This window comes from Eschrichtius robustus, chromosome 10, assembly GCF_028021215.1.
Source record: "Eschrichtius robustus isolate mEscRob2 chromosome 10, mEscRob2.pri, whole genome shotgun sequence".
Taxonomy (NCBI): Eukaryota; Metazoa; Chordata; class Mammalia; order Artiodactyla; family Eschrichtiidae; genus Eschrichtius; species Eschrichtius robustus.
Genome location: NC_090833.1, coordinates 106,883,928 through 106,906,961, shown reverse-complemented (window position 1 = coordinate 106,906,961; position 23,034 = coordinate 106,883,928). Strand labels below are relative to the sequence as shown.

General features: G+C 40.6%; 1 protein-coding gene across 1 annotated transcript in view; it reads left to right on the top strand.

Annotated features, from left to right (window-relative positions):
• EBF2 (EBF transcription factor 2) overlaps window positions 1-23,034 on the top strand; it is a 188,642-nt gene that overhangs the window by 148,383 nt on the left and 17,225 nt on the right. Inside the window, exons 9-13 of the mRNA XM_068552112.1 lie at window positions 1,100-1,230; window positions 2,162-2,288; window positions 21,122-21,210; window positions 22,549-22,614; window positions 22,698-22,875. Coding sequence (XP_068408213.1) covers window positions 1,100-1,230; window positions 2,162-2,288; window positions 21,122-21,210; window positions 22,549-22,614; window positions 22,698-22,875 — 591 coding nt within the window. The remainder of the gene's footprint in view (window positions 1-1,099; window positions 1,231-2,161; window positions 2,289-21,121; window positions 21,211-22,548; window positions 22,615-22,697; window positions 22,876-23,034) is intronic.

Sequence of the window (23,034 nt, the reverse complement as noted above, 5' to 3'; positions counted from 1 at the left end):
TTGGACAAGAAGAAATCATGGTCTGCTCTGGGTAGTTTTCCAAGTGCGTTAAAGTAATTAGAAATACTGGTAACTGTTAAACTTCAAGTTGTCCAAAAAAATAAAGTATATCGAGGAAGATAACTGACAAACCTAAGTAAATCCCATCTACATTCTTTTTTCCCCACTCCTCAACTCATTAGTGTACGACTCAACTCTTGCAATATAGAATGAATGGCTAAATGGGGCTCCTATTTTAGTGTGATGTCTTGCTGTATACTGCCCACCAGACCCCACCCCATCTTGGCCCTTAAAATGTGTCTTGTATCATTTCAAACAGGAATTAATGAACTGAAAGAAAATGATTGAATCAGTAAAGAATTTGGAGTGGTGTTAATTCTCCCACAGTGGGCACTGAAAGGGGAGAAGAAAATCCCAGGGTTCAGAACTAGGAACCCATCCAGTTTCTTTTGACTGATTGGATGTGATTGACTGGCTGTTCAAAGGGGGCTCGTGTTTTTGGAGTCCTGCCAAAGTTCTCCTCCACCTTTGACCCTGTCAACTTTGGAAATGGAGTGATGGATTGACTTTAGTTATGGCCTGAAAACCATATTGGGTTCCTGTTGGGATGTAAAGTCCAGAGGCCTTGAACATATGGAAGGAGGAGGGAAAATCCTTCCTCCAGAGTTAGGAGAGTGATTAGAAATTGTCTCTCGATAGAGCTGAAAAAACCCTTCAACTATGATAGATTTTGCTTTCTCCTTCTCTCTCTAGCACCTTAACAGACCCTGTAGATCTTAACATCTTGGGACAGAGGAGGTGGGGAGAGAAAAGGGATTTACACATTTGTAGTGTGAACAACTTAGAAAAATATGGGGAAAAACAACAGAGTTTTAAAAGCACCATTTGCACAATTAGCCGTTTTCATTATGTAGTGGTCAACTCATTAGGCTCTGATGACCCGGTGAAAACCAACAACCGATTAGGGAATGATGGCAAGTCAGCAAAGCTCCACTTGAACTTCTTAGATGACCAAGAGCTTTCAAGCGCAGCCAGCCCCCAAACTCCAAGCTTCAAGCACCAAAGGGCAAACCTGACTTTTTCTTCCCTATCTTCTTAGCTACTCCATGCATCAAAGCCATTAGCCCGAGTGAAGGCTGGACCACCGGAGGAGCCATGGTCATCATCATTGGGGACAACTTCTTCGATGGCCTCCAAGTGGTGTTTGGGACGATGCTTGTATGGAGCGAGGTGGGTAAAGGCAACTCGCTTCCCTGGTTTTCTTTGCCCCAAAGATTGTTCTGATCTGGGGAAACTAGTAATTCTGCAATGTCAGCGGCATGAACACACACTGCTGAGTACCTGTTGTAAGTGGGGCACCAGGATTAAAAGACATGTAAGCCACAATTTACTGCAGGCATGGATCCCTTAAAAAGATAAATATTCACTGCAGTACTGTTTATAATTGTGAAAAATTAGGAACTGGCTAGATGTTGGATAATAGGAGAATGGTTCAATGATGAAGTGTCATCATGTATTTAAAAATTTTATTTGAAATATCTTTAATGACATAGGAAAAGGGAACACATGCTATAATGCTAAGTGGAAAAAACAAAACAAAACAAAACAAAAAACCCAGGACAACAGTATCTTATGGGTATAAAATCTAATTATATAACACACAACCACAGAAGAGTACCGGAAACATGCCAAAGATTAATAACGATTGTCTCTGGGTTATGCAATGTTAACATTTTTCTCTTTATTTTTCTGTAATTTCCAAGTTTTCTACTGTGATAATGAGAAAAACAGCAAAACAAGTTACAAAAAGATATGTAACAGTGCTACGTTTGTAATGGAAATTGCCAAATCAATTTGTGAGGTCACGGCAGTGTAGGAGTGAGGGAAGGGAATGATTGCAGGGATGGGGGTTGGGTGGGCACGGGAGGTGAGAGGGACTTGAGCTGGGCTGATAGGAAGGGAAGCGTAGACAGGTTGGGTTGAAAGGAAATTCCAGGGTGAGAGAGAGAAACACATGAGACACAGGGACAGGGCATTCAAAGCATCTGGGGTGTCATGAGCGCACCACTTTGCCCTGGGTGGGGGAGGGGGCAGCAGCAGGAGATGCTTATGTGCTCAGTATCTGCACAATAACTCGTATAACAGGCATTTTATTCCTCAGCTAATAACTCCTCATGCCATCAGAGTGCAGACTCCTCCTCGGCACATTCCTGGAGTAGTAGAAGTGACATTATCTTATAAATCCAAACAGTTCTGCAAAGGAGCTCCAGGGAGGTTCATTTACACAGGTGGGTGAGAAAACGATTCCAAGGGAGACTGGCTCCTGGTTCACCTTTGCTCTGGTTCCTACTTTTTACGCTTTATAATCATTCTGACTCTTCTAGGTCTTTCTACTGGTGTGGGAAGGGTGGAATGGGCGATAGGCACTGAACGGGGACATGTGAACCTGATTCTAAATTTGTATTTTATGTAAGCAATTTCTGCAGTCTGGGAGACGGTCATGGCACCTCATTTCAGGAGCCCATCCTTATGAATTTAATTCAGCTGGAACCATGCTAGAATAGATTTTTCTCCAAGCAAATCAGATAAAAAAATTCAACAAAGTTGCTGGCTATAACTCAATTTTCTTGAAAAGGATTCAAGAAAGTTGCCTACTGGTGCTGCAGAGTGATTCAAATTATTTTACAATTTTATGAAAGTAGAAATGATCTAATTGGTTCAATATTTGTTGAATGCCTACATTGTATCTACTACTTTTTCCCAGGTTAAAGGGACAATGACATAGAAGACATGGTCCCTATTTGGAAATTTAGAAACTATTGGAAGAGGCAATGGTATATTGCACAGAACAGCAGGAGAATTAGAGTGTTCAAAATGTTTAGTATTTCCAGTGAATGGAATACGAGTTTCAGGAAGAGTGACTTTAATGTGGGCTACAGTAGTGGGATGAGGCTTCAAGGAGGAGATGAAATTGAAGACCATTTTTAAGGATGGGGAGGATTTGGATCGGTAAAGAGAAAAAGGAAGAGAGTTTCCACTATGGGACTCTTATGTGCAAAGGTGCAAAGGGTGACGTGTGCTTGTATCTGGAGGAGAGAAGGCTGGTTCAACAGCTGTGGGGATCCATTTAGGTAGAACTTATGCCAGAACTTAGCTGAGACGCGCTAGGCATGGCAGGGAAGGAAACCATAAAACAGCTCAAAAGTTCTGCATGGTGCCTAAAACAGGGTCACGTGACATTAAACAAGGTCACATGACGAAAAGCCTGGGGAATAGACGTAAAAAAAAAGCCTGCGGGAGTGATGTAAAGCAGGGTCACATGAAGTAAAGCCTGGGGAACTGATGTAAAGTTCATGTTCATAGAGACAGAAAGTCGAATGGTGGTTACCAGGGCTGGGGGGATGGGGGCAATTGTGTAATGGGTACAGAGTTTTAGTTTTGCAAGATGCAGAAGTTCTGGAGGTTGGCTGCACAACAAAGTGAATGTACTTAACACTACTGAACTGCACATTTAGAAGTGGGTTAAAAGGGTAAATTTTGTTATGTGTATTTTACCGCAGTTTTAAAAAATGAAAACAAGGCCTTGTATGGGAGCTAGGACTTAATTTGGCAAGATCTAAGATGACATTGAAGGTTCCTATGTGAGAGAGTTACTCAAAACTGTTATCTTAGGAAAAATGAATGCTGTTGATATATAAAGACTGAGTTAGTCAGGGGAACAGCTGAGGGCGGGGAGATAAACTAGAATATTGTTACTTTGAAGAGAAGATAAGGGGAAAGAAAGAAATATAGAAATCAAGAAACTACATCAGACATATTATGAATTTCTAACAATATTATTTTATAGCGTATTCTTTCTCATTTGGACTTAACCTCCTGTTCTTGTTTAAGCGTAAATGTCGGGTTAGATATCAATTAGGAGTAGGTGGAAGAGGGTGATTTTTAGGTATATATTTAACATTTTGCCTTTGAGGTTTTCTCTCTGTGATAGGCACATCTTGGTTGGGTTACCTGTTTTTGTGGATCTATGGAAGACTCTATTGCAGTTGCAATAAAATATTTACCATTCTAGCTCCAAAGGGACATAGTTTTTGAGTCATTTAAATGAGCATTTATTACATGCCTACCATGGGCTGGCACAGCTCTGGGCTCTGGGATATAGAAGTGGGCAAGATAAAGCCCCCCATCTTAATAAAGCTTGCATTCTAGAGGGGGAGACAGAGAACAAGAACATACATGATATAATTTCAGATAGTGACAAGGACGGGATAGAGAATGAGGGAGGGTCTCTCTGAGGAAGGGGCATTGAGCAGAGACATGTATCACAGGTGTGGAAATCTGTCTGCCTCCGTCCTTATCTTTTTGACCTCCTGTCTTCTCCATTCACATTTCCTCTGTCCCTGGACCTCCTCGGGGCTGTGTTTTCTGTTTGGTTCACCAGTGTTAGCTAGAATAGCACCTGGCAGTCAATGAATTGGGGGCAAGTGTCTCAGGTAGAGAACAGATGACAGCCGGAGAGGTGGGTATAAGCCAGATTTAAAAAAAAAGAAAAAAAAAGGAGCCCACATAACAGTAAAAATAATAGATGTTATGTTACATGTAAATCCAAAAATTTTAGAGATAATGAGACATCGAAGAGCATCTGGTCAAACTCCCTCTGTTGCAGGTGAGATAACTGAGACCCAGGGAGAAATGACTTGCCCGTTGAATTCAACGTGGAGTCAGAACAAGGACTCAGGGCTCTGGCCATCCTGTCTGGTGACTTCTGTTTAGCAATGCAGTGTCGGCAAATAGTTCTGTTTTCCTGATGTGCTGAGACATCGTTGACTTATTCCCGAAGCAAATATCAGTTGAACGTGCCCATTCTGCCCAGCCCTGTGCTCTGTGCTGGGGCCACTGCAGACCAGTCAGACCAGGGGGAACCTTCCTTCCTCAACGTTATGATATAGCGAAATAAACGTGAACTGCTCATGCTCTGGGGTCAGACTGGCCTGACGCACAGCTTGGCTGGCCTCTACATAGTTTTAAATCTTGCAGGAGTGACTTAACCTCTTCGTTTCCCCATCTAGAAAATGGGTTACCTACCTTCCAGACCTGTGATGAGGACTAACTAATACAGTGCATGGCAACAGTGGTGCGCCGGTAAAGGTTTAACAGCCAGCTCTCCAGGGAAAAGGGGCGGGGGAGCATTGGTTTGTAGCATTTGCTGATTTCCATGGTGCAGGTACTCTCACCATGGCTGATTTCAAGCTACCAGTATGACATCAGCTAGCTCACAGCATTCCTGAAAATTTAACAACCTGCTCTCATGAGCTGGTACACACCAGGTCTAGAGCACCTCTGCATGTAAAGCATTTGAAATAGAGAGCAACTGTATCTTACTATTCGAAAGGTGTGTTATTATTCATACTATTATTGCTATTAGTGTTATCATCACGGAGGCTGACTTGAACAAGGAATTACAAATGTGGCGAGTTGTATAGGATGCTGGGGATATGTGTCAGAGGAATCTTAAAACGATAGGGAAGGTTAAGGACAGTTGAAACACATGAAACAGTATGTGCAAAGGCCCTGTGGTAGGAAAGAACATGGGATATATTTGATGGCAACTATGAACAGGGAAGAAAGAGTGTTAAAGAGAGGTTGGGTTCAAGCTGGAAGACAGGGTTGAGCCTGCTTGTGTGGCTCTATCCCAAGTGCCATGGGGAGCTGTTGGAATTGTTAAAGCTGGGAGTGCCATGATCAGATTTGCCTTTTAAAAGAGCATTCTGGCTGCAGCAGTGAGAATGGCTTGGAAGCTAGGGAGGTCAGTTGGAGGCCAGTGTGGTGGCCCTGGCCAGAAACGATGGCAGCTTGGGCTAGAGTGCTGGTGGTGGGGACAGGCAGAAGTGGATGAAATTTAGGAGGTAACATTCACGGGACTTGATGATTGATTGGATGGGGTGAAGGTTGGGGAAGGAAGGGGAGGGGACGACTCTCGGGTTTCAGGTTTGAAAAATTGGGTGGGTATAGCTTAGAAAAGTGATTTTTAAAAAGGTATAAAGTGCTAAGGGAGTTCAGAGGAAGGACAAAATACTTCCAGCTGGCGGAGAGGTGGGAAGATTTAATATTGTAAAGATGTCGATTAATGAATAAATTTAACACAATGCCAATCAAAGTACCAACAAAATGTTTGGGGAAACTTTACAGAAGTTCACCTGTAAAAGTAAAGGTGCTAAAATAGGACCCCGCATTTTGAAAAATGAGGGGGCCTTGCCCTACCAGACTTTAAAACCTATTTTAAGTTTCAATAATTAGAAGAATATGGGGTTTTGCAGGAACATATAGAAATGTCATGTAACAGAAGAGAACACTTAAAAATAGTTTTTGTACACATGAATAGTATAAATACAGAAGTATTTGTATGGGTGAGGAGACATCTCAAGTCAATGTGGAAAATATGGAACGTTTAACAAACGGTGTTGGGCCAACTAGTTAAGCATTAAAAAAAAAAAGGTTAGATATCTAATTTCATATCATAAACTGAAACATATTTGAATTAAATATTTTTAATTAAGAATGTAGGTATTTCAAAAAATTATTATAATTGAGCCTTGCTAATCTTGATCCCAAAGACAGAAACCACCAAGCATAAATATGTGATTACATAAAAAGAAAATTTTTGCATGTCTAAGTTTCACTCATTAAATCAAAAGGAAAAGAACAAACTGGGAACATATTTGTTACATATGACATATTATCTTACATATAAAAAGATTCATTCATTTGTTCAGCAAACTTCATTTTATGCCTACTCTTTGTCAGCCATTATGTTATACATTGTGGATAACCAGGTGAACATTAGATGTCTTATAAATTAAGCAGAAAAAAAAATCCCAAATTAAAAGCTAGCAATGTACCGGGGTGGGGGGGGGGGGAAGGGAGGGTGGGATGAACTGGGAGATTGGGATTGACATATATACACTGTTATGTATAAAATAGGTAACTAATGAGAACCTACCGTATAGCACAGGTAACACTTCTCAGTGCTCTGTGGTGACCTAAATGGGAAGGAAATCCAAAAAAGAGGGGATCTATGTATACGTATAGCTGATTCACTTTGCTGTACAGCAGAAACTAACACAACGTTGTGAAGCAACTATATGCCAATAAAGATTAATTTTAAAAAGCTAGCAAGGAACATCGGGAGTTAATTCAAGAAGGAATATAATCAAGCAATAAACATGTTTTTAAAAATCCCAACCACATTAATAATCAAATAAAAGCAAATTAAGGCAACTACAGGATAACATTTTTTTTTTTCCTATCAAGTTGGCAAAGATTTTTTTTAAACAAACGAAAATGCCTAGGATGGCAAAATTAGAAGAAAGTGGGGACTTTCTAACATCCTACTATAGGAAGGTAGATGGCTCCAGCAGAGTACCCTAATGGTACTAGCCTTAAAAAAGTGTATGTACCCTTTAACCCAACAATTCTACTTTTAGGAATGTATACTTGGGAAATAATTGAGTTTGCCTGAAGGTTGTTCATTGGAGCACTGTTTATAATCGTGAAAAGTTAATAGCATTCTTAGTGTCCATTAGGGAACTCATTAAATAAATAATAAAACATCCTTACACTGAAACACATTTTAGATATTAAAAGTAATGCTGTGGATGGATATTTAATTACATGAAAGATGTTGGTGATTTTTAAAAAAAAAAGCTTAAAAACTCTATGTACAGTATGGTCCAATTATATATATATATATGAAAAAGAGTAGTTGCATTATAAAACCCAAGGTATGAAAGCCTGCATACCAAGGTGTTAACAATGGTGGCTTCTGGATGTTGATATTATTATTTAATTTTTTTCATTTTCTTTACTTACATTTATTATTTTCTAACAAAATGAAGTAATTTTAAACTAAAAGTTAAATGAAGAAAATATATAAGAAATTTGCATCACACGTTTAAATACTGAAACAGCACACATCGGCAATCTTGATTCTTTAGGTACAAAGAACGTATTTCCAGATGAAGCAGTGAAACTTCATCCTTCTCGCCTTTGAGAAGGAAGGACCTTGGGAGGCAGTTAGGGGTGAGAAGAGTAGGGATGCAGGAGTATACGCTTCCGCAGTCAGAGAAGAAAACAGAAATACAAACACGGTCCAGGATAGCTCAGAAGCCTGGTCACTCTCCCTACAAACTTCCACTTTTGAGGTTCCTGGGCCAAATGCGACTCGGGTTGGTGGAGACAAGCGGCTGATGTTATCCAAAGAGGGGACCAGACACCACAGGAAATGGATGGGTGGTCTCTTTTCTGGTCACCCCATCTAGCAGCCACTAACATGTAAAGCTAATTTACAACCCATTGGGAATCTTAGACCAACAGCTGGAAAGGCAGTGGCTCCCCCAGGTGAATGAAGGTGGGGCTGGGGCCTCCTCCAGGGAGCCTGCAGGATCGTGGCGGCCTTCTCCCTGCGAGGCGTTCCAGCCAGCCTGGCCTCAGAGCCACACGTTGTGAGCCCCTTGGGAGTCAGCCCCTCCAGTCCCAACCAGGGCTACTGCAGGAAGGTGCTTCCGAGACCACCGAAGGCTGAGACAAGAGTCAGCTCTGTGGTGAGGTGGAAAATACCACATTGATTCCAGAGGAAAGGGAAACCCTGAACCTAGAGGATCTTAGTGGGGACAGCGTGAGATTCCGGGATGGGATGGAATCTAAGAGGAGGGGCAGCGGACTCAGACCTGCTTTTGGATGTGGGCTGTGTCATCCATGTCTTGTTTGTCCTTTTGTCAAGTCACCTAACCTCTCTGAGCCTCACTTTCTTCATCTGTAAAGCTCTGGTGCTAATTATACTATGACCCATAGATGTTTCCCGAATTTGGCTGAGGATAAGAATCATGCTGGGCCCCACTCCAGACATATCGAATGGTACTCTTCTGGGAGGGTCTGAGAATCTGTGTTTTAAACAAAGAAATGAGTTTGGGAAACCTGAGTCCTGCTCATCAGGCTGCTGCAGTGACTTCCTGGCTTGTAAAGTATTCGACAACATGGGGCAGTTCTTTTGAGACTGAGTCATTACAACACGCACACAATAGTATTTACTCGTAGGTGGAATCTTCTAGAAAGAGACTCAAAAAGCAGGAGGTAGGAAGGCAGCCTCCAGAAAACCTCCCCTCCCTCAGCCACCACCCCACCACACACATCTTATGGTTCATGGTCCAACTGTTGGTGGTTCCTGTATCCAAGGATGCACCACCACAATAAACCCAAGCCTGTTAGATGGAACTTACCTGGTATAATTAGACAAAATGCAGTAATCAGCTTCCCACAGTTGTTGTTGCCAAGTACAGCATAAACAACATCAGGGCTCTGAAAAACAACACATTTTCTTCACACTTGTGACTTTGTAGGTCTATTTTCCTCCAACCACGATTTGCTAAAGTGTAGCCTGCTGCTGCAGAGTCAAGAGATCCACACCAGAATCTAGCTCATCAGGAAAGGTCCCATTTCCTCTGTCTGGTCTGAGACCTAGAGATGGTACCAGCCGAGGCTTAAGGGGGGAAGAGATCCCCTACACCCCTTGCAGACTTTTCTACAAAAAACTGGCAGTGCAGAAATATAATCCTGGTAGGGGCTCCCAATGGGACCATGGTTATTGGTTGTTCAGTGTACTTCTTGTCTGTCTTGAGGATGCAGGGAGAGAAAGTCCGGAACAAGGCATTTGTGGGTAGAATTTCCACCGTCTACAATTGTAAAATCTGTACCATCCACAGAAACCAGTGAAAAATCATGATGCATGAGTGGATGGCAGGTCACTGAGGGTATGGGGGTAGATGTGCAGAGCTTTTCAGTATCTTCCTATGATCTTTTGCAGAGTCTGGGTTTCACATTTGATTGCTGGTTAAGTTCGGACAGAACTTATAGGAAAAAAAAATGATGCTAGTACTTCAGTGATCACGTCTGTCATCTATTGAGCACGTAGGGCCAGGCTCTGTCTTTTGAGCTCATATAATCACCACCTTTTCCCATGTTAATGGTTCCATTCGTATCTCAACTTTATAGATGAGAATCCTGCTGCCTAAGGTCACCAAGCTAGGTCCAAACCTAGCAGTCTTATCCCAAAGTTGTGCTCTTAACCATTGACCTGTGCTACTTACCAATAGTGTAATAGCTTCTTTGAAGAAATTATGCTAAGGCCATTATTTGGCTTCATCCGGAGTTTTACTTGGCAAATGCCAGTGGCCTTGGCTCTCTGGCTGTTACTCTGAGGAAGTGCACGGGAGACAGGCCTGGCCAGTGAGCATGGAGGCGGCTCAGAGGATGCCTCACCCGTGCCCTGGTGTTCCAGATCGATAATGGATATTTCTATTTCAGTGTGATATGTAGGCTTAGAGCCCATGAAGTGCTTTGAATTCCCTAGAAGTCATAGATATTATCCTCTTCATGAATAACTGAAATTGCAGAAGGCAAAAAAGTATGAACTCCACTTTGTTATTAAACTTGAGAAAACTTAGCACCGGAATGGAAGACAGTCAGTGACACAGAGTTTAGAGGCCTGAATTTGAGTCTGAACTTTCCAGCAAATCACCTAACTATTGTTCACCTTAGTTTTCTAACCTAAAAAATAGGAAGATACCTATCTTACTGGGAGGATGAAATTACGTAGATATGCAAATGTATTTTGTATAGGAATATACAAATATGAGCAAAATTTACTATTCTAAGTGTTTGGCTGTGGGGTACAGAGTTCCTGGGATGAGTTCTCGGTAGCGTCCTTCGTCACTGCTGTTTGATCAAGGATGGACTTTTTTTTGCATGTCTTCTCTTCTGTAAAAGGTGGCTTCTTCTTGAAAGACCCACCATATCACGCCTTTCATATCTGGGTCGAGATTAGAAATCAGGGTTTTTAGGTGACAGAGAAGGCCAAGGCAGCCCGAGAGCATGGGGGCTGTTTGCAAGTGGGTTGAAGGGGAAACAGGTTTTCCAAGGAGAGGCCGACAGGGCCCAGCTGGCCCAGGTGCAGGCTCAGGAGCTGCTTCCCAAGGTGTGCAGTGAACTTAGAAGCTGACAAAACACCCTGGCTATGGAGACACGAGTAGAAGCCAAAGAATCCACGTCAACTCACCTCCTTCCCAGAGCAATTCTTATGTTTTACTTTTTTTTTTTTTTTTTAACATCTTTATTGGAGTATAATTGCTTTACAACGGTGTGTTAGTTTCTGCTGTATAACAAGGTCAATCAGCTATACGTATACATATATCCCCATATCCCCTCCCTCTTGCGTCTCCCTCCCTCCCACCCTCCCTATCACATTCCTCTAGGTGGTCACAAAGCACTGAGCTGATCTCCCTGTGCTATGCGGCTGCTTCCCACTAGCTATCTATTTTACATTTGGTAGAGTATATATGTCCATGCCACTCTCTCACTTCGTCCCAGCTTCCCCTTCCCCCTCCCCGTGTCCTCAAGTCCTTTAGCACAAACACATGCATTTGATTTCCCTGTTCATTATTTGGGCGAAAGCATTAATCAACAAGAAAATGGCCCAAACCAGGCAGCAGCCGGTTTGGGAGGCCTAGGAATGGGAGGCCTAGATGTTTCCACAGCCCTGCCGCCCACATCATACCCTGCACGGCCTCCTCCCCGAGGCTGGGCACGGGGCCTGGGGCCCTGCTTCCACTGAGGCGCACTGCACAGATGTGCATGCTGGGTGGCAACTGTTAATAGCTCACCCACTTCACATCTCTTCTTCTTTTTTCTTATAGCATTATCCTGAAAAAAAAAATCTCATTTAAGAAATGAATCTGATTTTTAGTTAAAAATACCCAATTCGGATATCAAAAAGGGGCCCAAGTACCAGTTGTTCCCGATTTTCACTAGAAACAGGTTGCATGAAGAGCCCTCCTGGTAGCCTGTAGCTTTACTGAAGTTAAAACTCCCACTGCCTGTAAAATTCGGATCCATCACTCGGCTGAGTCTGAGGAATGATGTCTCTGTTGGGGAGACACCAGAATAGGGGGCTGTTGTTTCACTAGAGATATCACAGCCTCTTAATGGCCTGGTGGTCTCAGCTATAATATTCTAAATACACATTACAGAGAGCAGAGCATATTCATAACTGCTCCGTGGTGGCATTTAGATTTACCCTTGAAATTTATCTTTAATTTTTACAGTTGTCTCCTTAACCATGTATATTACTCCCTTCTTCAAACAATCTGTCTTGCTGCTGCAGTTTTTCTTGAAACCAAAGCGTAATTAAATATTAAATTAATATTTCATTTAAAATTAAATATCCAAGGCTTCCGTCTAATCTTTCACTTGTGCATTGCTATTTCTCACCTCGTGTTCTCATTCCTGTATCCACAAAGGCAGGTACCACCTCTTAATAATGTGTTCCTATATTATCTTTGTTCTTTTTTTTTTTTTACATTGGTGACACTGAACCTTTGCTACATTGAAACAAATGGATGTAGGGAGAGATTTCAGTGTAGCAAAGGTTAAAGACAACTTAATTCAACAGCCCATGGCCTCAACTCCACCCATCTCCACTTCTCAAGGAAGAATTTCACTGCACCAAATAAGTAATAGTCTTAGCATCATATAATGCAAGAGCTTACAAGGGGTCTTAGAGGCCATTTAGCCCAACCTTTTGTTTTTGCAGAGACATAAACCAAAGTCCACCTGCCCTTGAAGGTAGTGTGGTTGGTCAGGGTTAGGAATTAAGGCATCCCAGGAGAAGGCCAGCTTTATCTCCACCACACCATCAAATGCTATGAAACTATTTAAGTTGGGAGCATTATAATGCCAATCGAACATAGCCTTGAATCTTGGACACCTGAGGAGTATGTCAGAAGGTAGGTGAATAGATGAGAAAATTGGAAGGATTGGGAGAGAAAGAGAGGAACCAAAATCATAGCACAAAGAAGGCAGACCTCACAGGGATCAATACGTTAAGATCAAAGCACTGTGAAGACATAGACACTGAGGGAAGAGCAGAATGGAGACATCCTAAAGGTGGCATGAGGGCAGGAGCTAGTCTGTGTGCATGCAAGTTCCTCCCCAGGCAAACCAGGCTGTTGTACTCCTTCCCGTCCTGTCAATAGAGAGTAGCTGTCTTTGACCAGAGCTGTGTGGAGAGATGTCCCTCATGCATGTTTTCTCCTCTGCCTGCATATCAAAGTCCATCTTCTGATCTGGCGGTCGCATTACATAGATTTTAGTTTTCTTGAGCAGGATTCTTTTTCCATTGCTTTCTTTATTCTTGGAGAAGGTTGGAATTTAGAGTTAGGACTGGAGAGATCCTCTAGTTCTGTGGCCTGGACCCCTTAGTGGCCCGTGGTCTCTGTGATAGACGTGAAGAACCTTTGCTGCAGATAAACGCACATAGCTGCAGACACACAACTAGGCTCAGACTTTCTAGACTTCTGTCGGCCTCTTGATGGCCATCCATAGACTCCGCAATGTCCTAGGCTCCAACTGAAGACTTACTAGTGAGGAAAGCTGCAACCCAGGCCAACATCCCAGAGTGGCAGCCTGATAGAACACTCAGACCTCCCTCACCCCATCATCTTCTTGGTCTCCTCTCAAATTTCTTTAAAGGAGCTCAATCGGCCCTTGATATTGCCACCTTTGTGATAAGTACTTCTGTTGGTCAGTGGCAGAAATGACCACCTACCTGCAAAGTCAACACGGTCTTTGTTGAGGGTTGACCAGAACTCTCACCGGGAGTGCCCTTTCCATGTTAGCCAGTGTTCCCTCTATTTCTGGGAAACAGAAGTAGAGGCATAAGCTGGGGGAAGCATTATCTTCTCTCTGTGACTCCACTTAAGGAAAAACAATCATATAGAATTTATCCATCTCACCAACCCTTTGGGAAAATTAATATTGAGCAACAGCCAGCTTTTTTTTTAAATGAGTGGTTCCCAGTAGATATTTTTAGTTAAATACTATTTACTTATACTAGGAACCCTTCACACATTGCTTATAGTTTATATCTAGTCGTTGGGTCCGAGATATGTAAGTAACCTCATATATTATCCCTGCAATCAAAATAAGAAATGACACGTAAGATCCAAGCTCTCAGGAGAAATATTATGAAATCTCAAGGTATTGATGAAAGTTTTTCCAAGGCTGATCCAAATGGGATTTAGATTCTGTGGCAGTTGAAATGTGTATTATTAAACTCCTTAAGCAAACCCGAATGACTCCCAGTGGAGGATTAAGACATTCTATGTATAGCAAAGGCGAAATTCTCATGTCTGAGTTTTCTCTATTGAATTCCCCCTTGATTAGCTTCTGTAATATTTAACTTCATGCCATGCCATAATTATTTAATAAAAGGTAAATATAAATTATATTTCAGTGGGGATATGACCTTTTACCTTAATGTTATGTTACTAAAGAAAGACATAGATAAATAGAGCCTATACATTGAAGCATATTTTTAATTTACTGTGTTTTTGCCTTGCCAGCATTTCTCTTATGTTCCCGTCAGCCAAGGGGTTGGCAGGACTTCACACCATCCCCGCACTCCATGTGGTAGCAGAGGCTGTAAATTCACACTGATGATGGCAGTTAATGATCTGGTTGGCCCTTAGAGACAGTCTTGGTGCTGGTCTTGGGCACCTCATTAGCTAATTGAGGTTTACTTGGCTCACACCAGGTCTCAAAAGTCAGAGAACACCCAGGGAGCGGGGAGGGGGGGAAGTTGGGACTCAAGGTGAGGCTGAAGCGATAGGAGGCCAAACAACTGGTCTGATGCGACGTGAGTTTGGAACCAGAGTAAAAGCTGTGCAATGCAATCCTGATGTTGTGAAGGCTGAACCCTTGAGGGACTCACTGAGTTTTCCTCTTACAGTTTGGTGTTGAGTAAATGGTTTGGACTTCATGATTTTTACTTCACAATTGCACTTAAGTGGCATGGTGTGTGTGTGTGTGTGTGTGTGTGTGTTCACAAGCACATCCGTGTGATTATTCCCTGTCCATACGGATATACACGATGGTGTGTGTCACTGTCTTTCTCATCTTGGATACACACAGAACCCACCCACAGGTTATGCCTGTGAAGTTTGGCAGGGGCCTCCAGAAAACACTCAACATGAGAAATAGATGATTATGTCTGCTTTGCTTATTCAGTTTAAAACGTGAATTGCTAGCCCAGTGTGGTCAGGAGAGTCTGCTGTTTCTGACTTAGGCGGGGAGCGAGGAGGGGAGGGCAGACAAGATGAACCAGACATCACCCTTGTGTCCTGGGGGTTTTCATCTCACAGGGACAACAGTGGGTACAACCATGTGATAAAGTCTATGAGAGAGAAAGCATCAGGCGTGCCGATCAGAGCGCAGCTTTAGCAGACTCCTTTGTGGGCAGCAGGAAGGCCCCGGGAGTAAGGAGGTTAGCGGCGGCTGAGGGTGGACCGCCAGAGCTCTAGTGAGAGGGAGCGAGAACCTGTTACCCATGCAGACGGAAGAGAAGGGACAAGGACAGTCATGGAGACAGCGGGGACCTTGGGGAGGGTGGCTAGATTCTCTGCCTTATGGGATATCCCCTTACTTTGGGCTCAGCACAGTGGGAGTATACCCGTATTTAAAATTTCCATTTTCTCCATGTAAGAAAATCAGCATCTTAGGTAATGAAATGGTGCATATTTGAAAAAAGACGAGGCTATGATTGATTTAGACCATTTTGTCACTAAGTCTGCTCACCCCGCAGCGCTGGGACGCTGTCTGTGTTTGCTGATGGATACCAAATGGGGCTTCTCTCACCCTCAGTGTTCTGGGCAGGGCTGCACTCTCTGATCTGCCCTTTGCTAGAAGCTGCAGAGGGAGCCTGGGGAGGGGTGGAAGGGGGTGCAGGGAGTGGGTGAGTGGAAGCAGAGGGTAGCATGGCCACTTTCAACACTCTGCCCTTGGCCAACTCCAGTCCAGTAGCGAAGGACAGAGGGGTAGCCTTTGGCCTGGGGGCTGCTGGCATATCTAACAGGGGCTTGGAATGACATCTCTGGCTCTACAGCAGAAAAGGTGAAGGTAGCACAGGCCTTGAAATTATAGAGTCCAGGGTACAGATCCCACCTTTACTGCCTGGAGCTTCATTTAAAATGGGGATAAAATTCATGTCTTAGGGTTGTAATGAGGATTGAATGAGCTAATATATGTAAAAGGCGTTAGCATAATGCCTGTAACATAGTAAAACCTTCATTCTAACAGAGATCGTAACAATTTTCATTATTGAGTATTATAGCCACTAAAAATCCTACTATTAAAGAAAAAGTCTTCAGAAATTGCTGACATTATAGTGCTAAGTGGAGAAAAAAAAAAACAGTTTACGGAATGATTCCAATTATACACACAGCTATTCTTACATGTGTTTCTGGGTAAGATGGTAATCTGAGTACAAGTGTTTAATCGGCCCCCATCCCCAGGATATACTGGAGAATATTTTCAAGAAAACATAAAAATAAGGGAAATCTGGTATTCGTGCGTGAAGCTAGGCTGGTGTCATCAATATGCCAGAAATTTTGTGCCATTGTGCTGATGTGTGCAGATGGGGTTGTGTTGGAGGATGTGTGACATTCCGCTCGTGGGAAAAGAAGAGTCGGGCCAGGAAATAATGGTGGAAACCCTGACAAAACCTCCCAGATCCCTCCCCCAGAGTGAGAACAAGCGACACAGCAGAAACTAGATCTTGAATGGAAAGAGTACACTCAACAATTCCATGTCCAGAGAAGTTGTCATTAATATGTGAGGAAAACAGAAAGACATTCTCTTATTTCAAGGGCCCCGACAGAAATCAGTTCTTATTCCTACTGAGGTAACCTGACTGCTGGAGAACTGAATCAGTGAGGAATGCAAGAATGGAAAAGTGATGGTACCCCAGGACCACTGGTCAGCAGAAAAAGTGGTTAAACATATAGTATCTGAATTGTTGTTAATACGATGACAGAGCTTAACATAAACATGAAAATTAATGTCTTAAAGGGACAGATCATAGAAAATCTAATAATAGGAATATTAGCTGAAGAGCATGAACCATCAACAAAAATGTAGCAGTACAGAGAATGAGGTGGGGAAATTAAGGGTAAGCAACAGTTTTTTTTATATGTGGAGGGGCTCCATAGACTCAAACAATTAGGAAAAATAAAATACTTTTATAGAAAGCCAGAGGGACTATTTTAAATTAAAATAGGATGCGCATCTTCCTAATCACTAGAGAAAAACATATACATTAAAAACCTATTAGACATACAAGGAACATGTGGAAGGATAAATTTATAGTAGCAATTATGTATAAAAGATGTTAAATAATATGATCAAAAAGATAGATTAAATAATACATTGAAAGCATTTCCCATGGAACACAGACAAGACTAATATGAATTCACAAAAAACTTAATAAATTTCAAAAGGCAGATATTCTGCAGGCCACCTATTTGAATCCAGTGCAATTAATTAGAATAAATAATTAAGAGTTTAATAGTCAATCACCTAGAAATTTTAGGATATTCTCTTTGGAACTAAAGGAAGACGAAATTAGAAACAGAACTATTCAGAATGTTGTAACAAAGTTGGTGCGGGGTGAGGGACTGTGTGGAGAGTCATAAATAGGAGATTAGAAATTTTAAACAAATACTATATTAAATTCTATGCTAAAACATTTAAAATCTTAATGAAATGCATGATTTCTTGATGGCTCATGGCTATTCAGTGTGAGTAGCATGAGGTTGGGGTATCTTGAATGGGAGGAGTCTATGGGCCATCCAGGTGGACATTTCCAGCCAATACTTGGATAAATAAGGCTGAATCTTGGGCAAGCTATCTGAAATGGAAATAAAGATTTGTGATAGCATGTAGCCTGACATGGGAATCCTGGGGGCACTGAGGAGGCTGTTGAGGAAGAATGTATAGGCAAGCAGAAGACCGCCTTGGCAACAAGAAGCATCAGATGGACAGAGGAAGAGCAGTCCTCAAAGTAGGTTGAGGTTGCCCGAGTGGAGCGGCAGGGGTGAAACAGGGTAGTGTGCATTCAAGAAAGCCAATGAGTGGAAGTATTTCCAGCAGGAGAGTTTTTCCAGTGTCAAATGCTAACTTGAGTTTAAGATAAGAATGGAAATTTTCCTCTTGGTTTGGCTAAGATGTTATTGGTGACTTTGACAAGAGCAGTTTCACTGGGGTTCTTTCAAACTTTGAGTCAAGAGATAATATCCATGCAATATAAGTTTTATAGTACATAGGATAAAATATAGAAAGCTTCTCAATTTATTTTTTCAAAGCTGGTATAAAATAAAAATTCAGAAGCCGACAACACCATGCACACTGTCCCAGTTATTAACATGGGCACACAAATCCCCAGCAACAATAATAGTAACAGACGCTTGTTGAGGGCTCAAAATGTGCCTGGCACTATTCTCAGTAATGTAATTGATTTCATCCTCCCACCAGCAATCATAAGAAAACATTAACAAATTGTATTCAGAAATATACTAAGCAAATGATATACCACATCCATGAGTCAAGGTTTAATTGTGAAATATTGAGAAATCTACTCTAAAATACAATTTAAATTGGTCCAGGGAGAAAATTCATATGACTATAATTTCCTAAAATTCTAAGAAGTCCTGATAAAAGCCCTTATCAAAGCATGATAACTAATATCTATCTCAAATAGCCAACATCACATTTGGTGCTGAAGTGTTAGTGTTATTCCCACTTTAAAGGAAAAAAAAAGCAAGAATATCCACTATCATCCTCTTTCCAGACACTTTTTGGGAAGTTTTAGCCAATACAAGAATGGGATTCAGAGAATTAAACGGAATTAATATACTTATCAAAAGCAGACAAAATGATCATCACATATGGATGCTCTGAATGTACAAGCCTAAGAATGAACAGAAAAAATAAGTACATCTGTCAGGGGTTTGGTTACAAAATAAGAGACAACTGCTATTGGTTAAGATCTTTTACCTGCAAAGAACTGTGCTGGGGGCATGCTATACATTGTTTCATTTAATTTTGACAGCAAACCCATGAGATGGATTTTAAACAGAAGCTCACAGAAGTTAATGGCAGAGCTGGAATTTAAACCCAAGATCTACTTGACTCTAAAGCTGATTCTCTTAATGACTATAGCATATACTATCACACACTACCCTCACACACATTGTCTGTGCAGACACATAAAAACCAAAGTGTTTCTAGGCGCTAGTAAAACTCTTAGAAAATGTGATGAGGGAGTAATCATATTCACAATAAAATCAACAAAAAGTGACATGCATAGCAAAAAATGAAAACCAAAAAACTTATTACCTGTACGATGAACAGTACACATTTTACTGGTGGACGTAAAGAATTTGTATATGTATATGTATGTATATGCAACATGCCCCCACCCCGTGTGTGTGTGTGTGTGTGTGTGTGTGTGTGTGTGAATGTGTACTGCCAGATCTTGGAGTTGGGATGGTCTTTCTACCTGTAATACCTAAGGACAAATTTGGACATAACGTTGTAACATGGTGACAGAGTATTAAAAGTATTAATATGTAAAGTGTTTTTACAAGTAAAAAAAAAAAGGCCTAATTCTCAATAGAAAAGAGTGCAGAAAGTATTATAAGCAGTTCATAAAAGAAAAAATTAAAATGATCAGCAAGTATAAGAAAAAGACGTCTACCTCGCTGATGAATAAAGAAATGTAAGTTAAAATGACCACATGCCTTGCTGGAGGGAGTATAAATTTATATGTTCTTCTGAGGAGTGGTTTGACAGTATGTGTGAAAGGCCTTAAATATAAATCATAATGTTTGCTCCGGTAATTCTAATTCTTAGAATTTTCCAATTGAAATAATTAAAGTTATGCACAAAGGATAATTTTTGCTCTGATTCTTATAATAGTGAGAAATTAGGACCACGTTAAATGCCAAACATTAGGAAGCCATTTAAATAAATTATAGACCATGTCATGGAAAAATATGCAGGAATTTTAAATAATGTTATAAAAGAATATTTAATAACCTGGGGAAAAATTTGATATATTGTTAAGTGGATAAAAAGTAGGTTATGTAATGGTGTGAATAGTATGCTCTGAATAATTTTAAGTATGTGTGTGTGTTTAAATATTGGAGGATATAAGCAAAAATGTTAACCCAGATCATCTCTAAAATGGTGAGATTATGGATGATTTTATTTTTGCTTCTATATTTAAAAATTTTAATAATTTCTTTAAATAAAAGGTGTTGCTTTGAGAGTTCAAATAAAAGAAACAAATATTCATAAAACATATGCAAAAAGTAAGATTAAAAAGGAAATACACCCTCCTGTGTTTACTGCTGCTTAATGGGAGTGCAGGTGATTATTATTTTATCCTTTATATCTTTTTTCTTTACTTTGATCGTGTATTAATTTTAAAACCATAAAATATAAGCAACACATTTTTCAAAAGTAAAGGAGGAGAGGAAAGAAGGACAAAGGATAAAGGAATCAACCCCCAAAACTCTTTAGCACAGTAGAAATGCCAAAATAGGTCCTTCATTCATTCATTCATTCATTCCCCCACTCATTCATTTTACAATTGCTGACACTAAGTGCCTATTATGTGCCAGGCTCTGTCTCCAACAATGAGAACACAGTGGCAAAACAAAATAAGCGTGAATTCTGCTCCTATGGAACTTGGCAGTATCTGGTGGAGACTGACATGAAGTGAACATATGTGTAACAAAACATAATTGAAAATTCTGAAAGTGTATTATGCATAAGAAGAGGGTTTTATGAGAATAAACTCACAGAAGGTTTATGTATGTATGAATGTAAATATTTAAGAGCATAATTAAGAAAAAGTGATGTTTAGGAGAAGAATTACTAGATGATGAAGGTATATTGGGGAAGAAGGCAAAGAGGGAAGAAGGGAAAAGCATGTAAAGGTACTTTATCGTCTGCGTAAGAAACTGGGATGGGATATGGTTGATTGTGTAATGTTTCTGCTTATTTGAGAGTGAGCAGAGAATGGTAAGTGTGTGTACTTAAGGCAGAAATGATAAAATAATTATAATAATCCTGAAATTTGGAGACCTTTCTATTACCCATGGCAGACTTAATTAGAAGCTTTGCTTTATGGCCAGTTTATATACTCAAAAAGAAGACTTTTGTTTTTCAGCATTAAATGAACCCACCATAGACTATGGCTTTCAGAGACTACAGAAAGTCATCCCAAGGCATCCTGGAGATCCTGAGAGATTAGCTAAGGTAAAATGCTTTGGAAAATGACATGTGAAAACCTTCTTGGAGAATTTCAGCAAACTTAGATAAATCTAGCGACTTAAGTCTCTTTACAATTAAATTAGGCATTGAAATTTGGCTAAGCTGGAGATACAAGATGCACATAAAATATCTACTAACTATGAAATATGTTATGATCAATCTCTGAGGAAATATGAAATCTGAAAATTTGGGCCTATAAAACAAACACCCTACAATTATTCAGCTTATAAAACATTGCCAACTTTATGAAAATAAATAATTGTATAATTGCTTAAAAGTATAAGTTCCCATTCCTTTGTATTTAAACGTAATTTTGTTTACCCGTAATTACAGGGACATACTAATCCACAATCAAGTATTCACTGAAGGCCTAGTATGTACACAGATATTTAAGGAAGTGAAAAACACATCCATATATAATTTCTATGAAATGTATCCCTTTCAAATGAACTTGCTCACAAAAATTATATAGTGAATCTGGCCCATTATTTTAGCTTTCTTTATTTAAAAATACATCAATTTATTAGGTATTAATTAATGAGAAATTATGAAATTTTAACATTTTTATTTACATTTTAAGCACATACATTATAAAATGCCATGTTCTCTTTTCTGTAGTGTGAGTGAAATTCAAGTACTGCAGTTGCTTCTGCATCGCACCTTTATTTTCCTCTTGGAAAAATCCCCAGCCCCACCATTAAATTAGATGATATCTGGAAAGTAGGTTAATAGCAATTTAAAAGGCTGTTAAAAACAGAAGGTGGAAAAGACAAAATGAGAGGAAAGGGATTACTGATTACTAATTCTTTCTGGTTAAAGTGAACAGGGGGAAATATTACTGAAAGAATTCATCTTTATTAGAGTAAAATTTTGCAGAAGGCATTGCCAAGATAATTTCAGTACTCTGGACAACTCCTTGGCAAGCAGCTAAACTCAGGTCAATCAATCATTTTGAGACTATTTGGTTAATTAGAATAACGGATTTTTTTAATGGAATGGTCTGTAAGTAGTTTTTAATGGAACTCCCATGACGTTATTAATTTTAGCCAACTCTACCCTTAATTTGGTTGTGTTTTGTTTTGGTAGCCAAGCTATTTATGGAGCCCTTTTATCGAGAAGTATTTCACATAGATACGCATTTATAGGGGGATTCATATGTGTGATTATATGCTACCTGTCAAACCAAATATAGGACCTCTTGGCTAGTTACTTACACTTTAGGGGGATGCCTGGACTTCCGCTTTTTATACGTAATTTTCCTTTGTGTTGGCCATTTTGGGTTTTACCATTGCTTATATTCCACCCTTTCTTTTCTTTTTCTAGGAAATGCTGTTGAAAAGAGCTGCAGATCTGGTGGAGGCGCTCTATGGGACACCACACAATAACCAGGTTAGGTGCTCGCATTTTGCACTCTCTTGAGTTTAACTCTTATTGCTCGATAAAAACACTCACCTCAACCTGCCACTTTGTAGGACATCATTTTGAAGCGCGCCGCAGACATCGCTGAAGCCCTGTACAGTGTCCCCAGGAATCCCAGCCAGATCCCAGCTCTCTCCAGCTCTCCAGCTCACAGTGGCATGATGGGCATCAATTCTTACGGCGGCCAGCTTGGGGTCAGCATCTCAGAGTCAACACAGGGAAATAATCAAGGTACTACCTTTCTCAGAGTCAAAAGTCAAACATCTTATACATTTAAAAGGTTGGTTCTGCTGGAGTGGAAGGAGTTAAAGCTTGATTCTTATGCCATCAAAAGTGTGTCCCAGATAAGCAATGCAATCATTGGGTTATCTCAACATTAGGTGTATTGTT